The following is a 3,146-nucleotide window of genomic DNA, read 5'->3' as shown; positions in this document are numbered from 1 at the left end:
TCTGGTGCCGGGACCACCATGCTCCTTCCTCGGCTCCTGCCCTTGCCCTCGCCGCCGAGGCTGCGACTTTCACCCCGCAGAGATGCTGTGTCCCCGCTCCTCGCAGGGACATCTCTCTGAGGGGAGCCCGGAGCCTCGTTGCCCCTCACGGGAAGAAGTAGGTACCTGCCCCCTCCCCCTCGCAAGGTGCCCGAGTGGCTCGGCACTGGGGGCAGGGGGCTAGCTGCCGGGTAGAGTGATGCTCAGATACGAAGGCCAGGCACAGCCACCGTGCGGGTGTGTGTTAGTGCTGCAGCAATCACCTGCTGCTTCGCTAAGGGACAGGGACTCCTTAAGCCGCTGGTGAAAAGCCTCATCCCAGCTCTCCTGGAGGGCTGCGCAGGCAGGTGCACTCAGATGCCTAAGTAATGAATGTCCTAGGCTGGAAAGGAGGTGACGCAGGTGGCAGGTGTGTGCCCTACTGATGGCTGTCCAAAGGCTTTTACCCTGTGGGCTGACTGTGGGAGATGTCGCTGAGTCTTTCTTTCTGGCTGTTCCTCCTAGAGGCACCCGGCAGTAGGTGTGAGGTGATCTAGCCTGGCTTCCTCTGTAGCCTGGCTCCCTGGCGTCTGATGATGAGTTTGAACCCCTCCAGGGGATGCCTCCTGGACCTGCCCTGGGAAGACATCTTGGTTCCACATATCCTCTGTCATCTGCCACTGCAGCAGCTCCTGAGCCTGCAGAGGGTCAGCAAGTCATTCCAGTCTCTCATCCAGCTCTATCTGGCCAACATGCGCTGCTTTGACTCAAGCCAGGTATTGGATGGCTCTGAGGCTGGGAGAGACACAGATGTCCTACTGCTCTGGAGCTAACAGGGGAGCATCTGACTACGTGGGGAGAAGAAATGCCCAGCAAGGAGGCTGGTTTTATACATGGGAGCTTGGGTGTCAGACTGGACAGATGGGCTCAGGAAGGAGAGGCGGTGATTCAGGGCCCAGCAATGCCAGTGTCTTTAGCAAGAAGCCTTGGGAGGAGCGATCCTGGAAGCTCCACCCAGGCCATTATGGGGCACTTCAAGCCAGCTGGAGTGGCATGGCCGGTTGGTCCTCGTGGAGGTTGTGCAATAGGGTGGGTCTGACAGGAGGTAACTCTGTGGCTGGTCTTCAGGTAAAACTTGTGCTGGCCTGGGAGTCACTGCCTGGGACTTGGAGAAACAGGAGTAGCTACTGTTGCATGAGGACACAGAGTGGTCTAGCGAAGTGTTGTTGGAGAGCAGAGGTGTGGAGCCCATCGCCATTATATAAATGCAGAGGTAATGATGGGGGATGGAGAAGCCAGAGTGTCTTCCAGCTTGTGGCAGCAGCCTTAGCATGAGGAGAGGAGAGCCAGATGGCAGGGTTTGCCCTGGGATGAGGAGAGGGGGTGGTTTTGGTCATCACTGTCACAGTGGAAGAGAGGAGGGGAGAGAATATTTGGTGAGGATCAGGCTGACTGGAAACACTGGAGGATGCCTCATTCTTGCTGGGTTCCCCATGCAGATCGAACCTGCCATCCCTCGAGCTGCTTTTGTGAACCTGCTGAAGGACAATGAAGTACTGCAGCAGCTGGCGCTCCAGAACTGCTCCGACTGGCTGACGGACAGGGAGCTGCTCCCGGTCATCGGGCAGAACCACCATCTGCACCAGATCCAGCTGAAGGGCTGTGCCCAGCTCAGCCGCCACGCGCTGGTGGCCATCTCGCTGAGCTGCCCCAACCTGCGCCGGCTCTCCCTGGCTCACTGTGAGTGGGTGGACAGCCTGTCCCTGCGCAGCCTGGCTGACCACTGCAAGGTGCTGGAGGCTGTGGACCTGACAGCCTGTCGCCAGCTGAAGGATGAGGCCATCTGCTACCTGGTACAGAAGTGCAGCAGGCTCAAGTCTCTGTCACTGGCTGTCAATGCCAATGTGGGTGACGTGGCAGTTGAGGAGATTGCCAAGTGCTGCCCTGAGCTGGAGCACCTGGACCTCACAGGGTGTCTGCGAGTCAAGAATGACTCCATCAGGTACTGAGCAATGTGGGGAACCAGCGTGGGGATGTCTGTGGTGGGGAGAGGAAGAGAACCAGAGAAAAGTCACATTTCTTCATGCTGAAAGCTGGGGGAGAAGCCAATAGCAGGCCCTTCAGGAGAGGCACTGCGTGCTACTAAGAGCAGATTTCCCAGCATGTCACGGATAGTAGTGCTGGGATCCGACCATATCCCTTGAGCACCAGGGTGCTGCTCCCAAAGGGTGGTGCATGTGTGGCACAGTCATGAGTGCTGGGCTGCTGGGAGGAGAGGAGAGGGCAACTGGTGCACTTAGGAGTTCTGGCTTGTAACCTGTGCGTGCTGTCTTTCTTGGCAGGGTTCTGGCTGAGTACTGTCCCAAGCTGCGCTCGCTGAAGGTGAAGCATTGCCATAACGTGGCAGAGTCCAGCCTGAGCGTCCTCCGAAGCCGTGGAGTGGAGCTGGATGTAGAGCCTCCGTTGCAGAGGGCTCTCGTTCTCCTGCAGGACGTTGTTGGCTTCGCCCCTTTCATCAACCTCCAGATCTAGAACTGCTGCTGCTGGGGAGGGGGGACTGACGCGAGGCTGGGATCCCAGGAGGGTGCCAGAACCGGCTGCTGTGGCAATGTGCAGAGGGAGAGGTTGGTCCTGTTGGCAAGGCTGGCTCGAGTGGGGCTCGCTCTTTCCTCTGGGGCTGTTTAGCAGCCACTGGATGTTCGTTGGTGCCTCTGGGGAAAGTAACTCCCTCTGCAATGGTGTGAAGAGAACAAGTGACTTGCAGGAACACCATGGTGCTGAACAGGCCTTCGCCAGGCCAGCTAATACATAGGATTTATTTGTTGTATTTTAAATCTCTAAGCGGCAGCTGTCCAGAGAGCAGGGGAGTGTTTGATGGGGACCGTCCCCTGGGGTGGGTGTGCAGGGCATACCAGCAGAGCTGTGGAACAAACCAGATCAGCTGGAGCAGAAAGGACAAAAGCCACCAGCCCTCCTCTTGGGAGAGGGCCGGCCCCTCTGGGCTCCCGGAGGAGGACAGAGTGAGCCCAGCTCCAGCTGCAGCCACTGGCCAGCCGGGAACCAAAGGGCTGGCATGGCCCTGGTGCAGGCAGCCTGTCTGTCCAGGCCTCAGATGCTGGGTTAGGCCG

The 3,146-nt window shown here is 58.5% G+C and overlaps 1 protein-coding gene across 1 annotated transcript; it reads left to right on the top strand.

Moving 5' to 3' along the window:
* Positions 1-541: 541 nt before the first annotated feature.
* Positions 542-2,621, top strand: FBXL15 (F-box and leucine-rich repeat protein 15). The gene is made up of 3 exons (XM_010132404.1): positions 542-794; positions 1,518-2,020; positions 2,361-2,621. Exons 1-3 carry the CDS (start codon positions 612-614, stop codon positions 2,548-2,550), a joined length of 876 nt encoding a protein of 291 aa, XP_010130706.1. The 5' UTR covers positions 542-611; the 3' UTR covers positions 2,551-2,621.
* Positions 2,622-3,146: the final 525 nt, after the last annotated feature.

This window comes from Buceros rhinoceros, unplaced genomic scaffold (genome assembly GCF_000710305.1).
Source record: "Buceros rhinoceros silvestris isolate BGI_N320 unplaced genomic scaffold, ASM71030v1 scaffold10373, whole genome shotgun sequence".
NCBI classification, from domain to species: Eukaryota; Metazoa; Chordata; class Aves; order Bucerotiformes; family Bucerotidae; genus Buceros; species Buceros rhinoceros.
Note: the sequence above shows the minus strand (reverse complement) of the source record. Positions and strands in the feature narration are given on the sequence as shown.

What these genes read in the sequence shown, in the direction of transcription:
- FBXL15 (XM_010132404.1), top strand. Translation starts at nt 612, where the DNA reads ATGATGAGTTTGAACCCCTCCAGGGGATGCCTCCTGGACCTGCCCTGG. An exon ending in GCTGCTTTGACTCAAGCCAG is followed by an intron (nt 795 to 1,517) that starts GTATTGGATGGC and finishes TTCCCCATGCAG; the next exon opens with ATCGAACCTGCCATCCCTCG. An exon ending in GTCAAGAATGACTCCATCAG is followed by an intron (nt 2,021 to 2,360) that starts GTACTGAGCAAT and finishes CTTTCTTGGCAG; the next exon opens with GGTTCTGGCTGAGTACTGTC.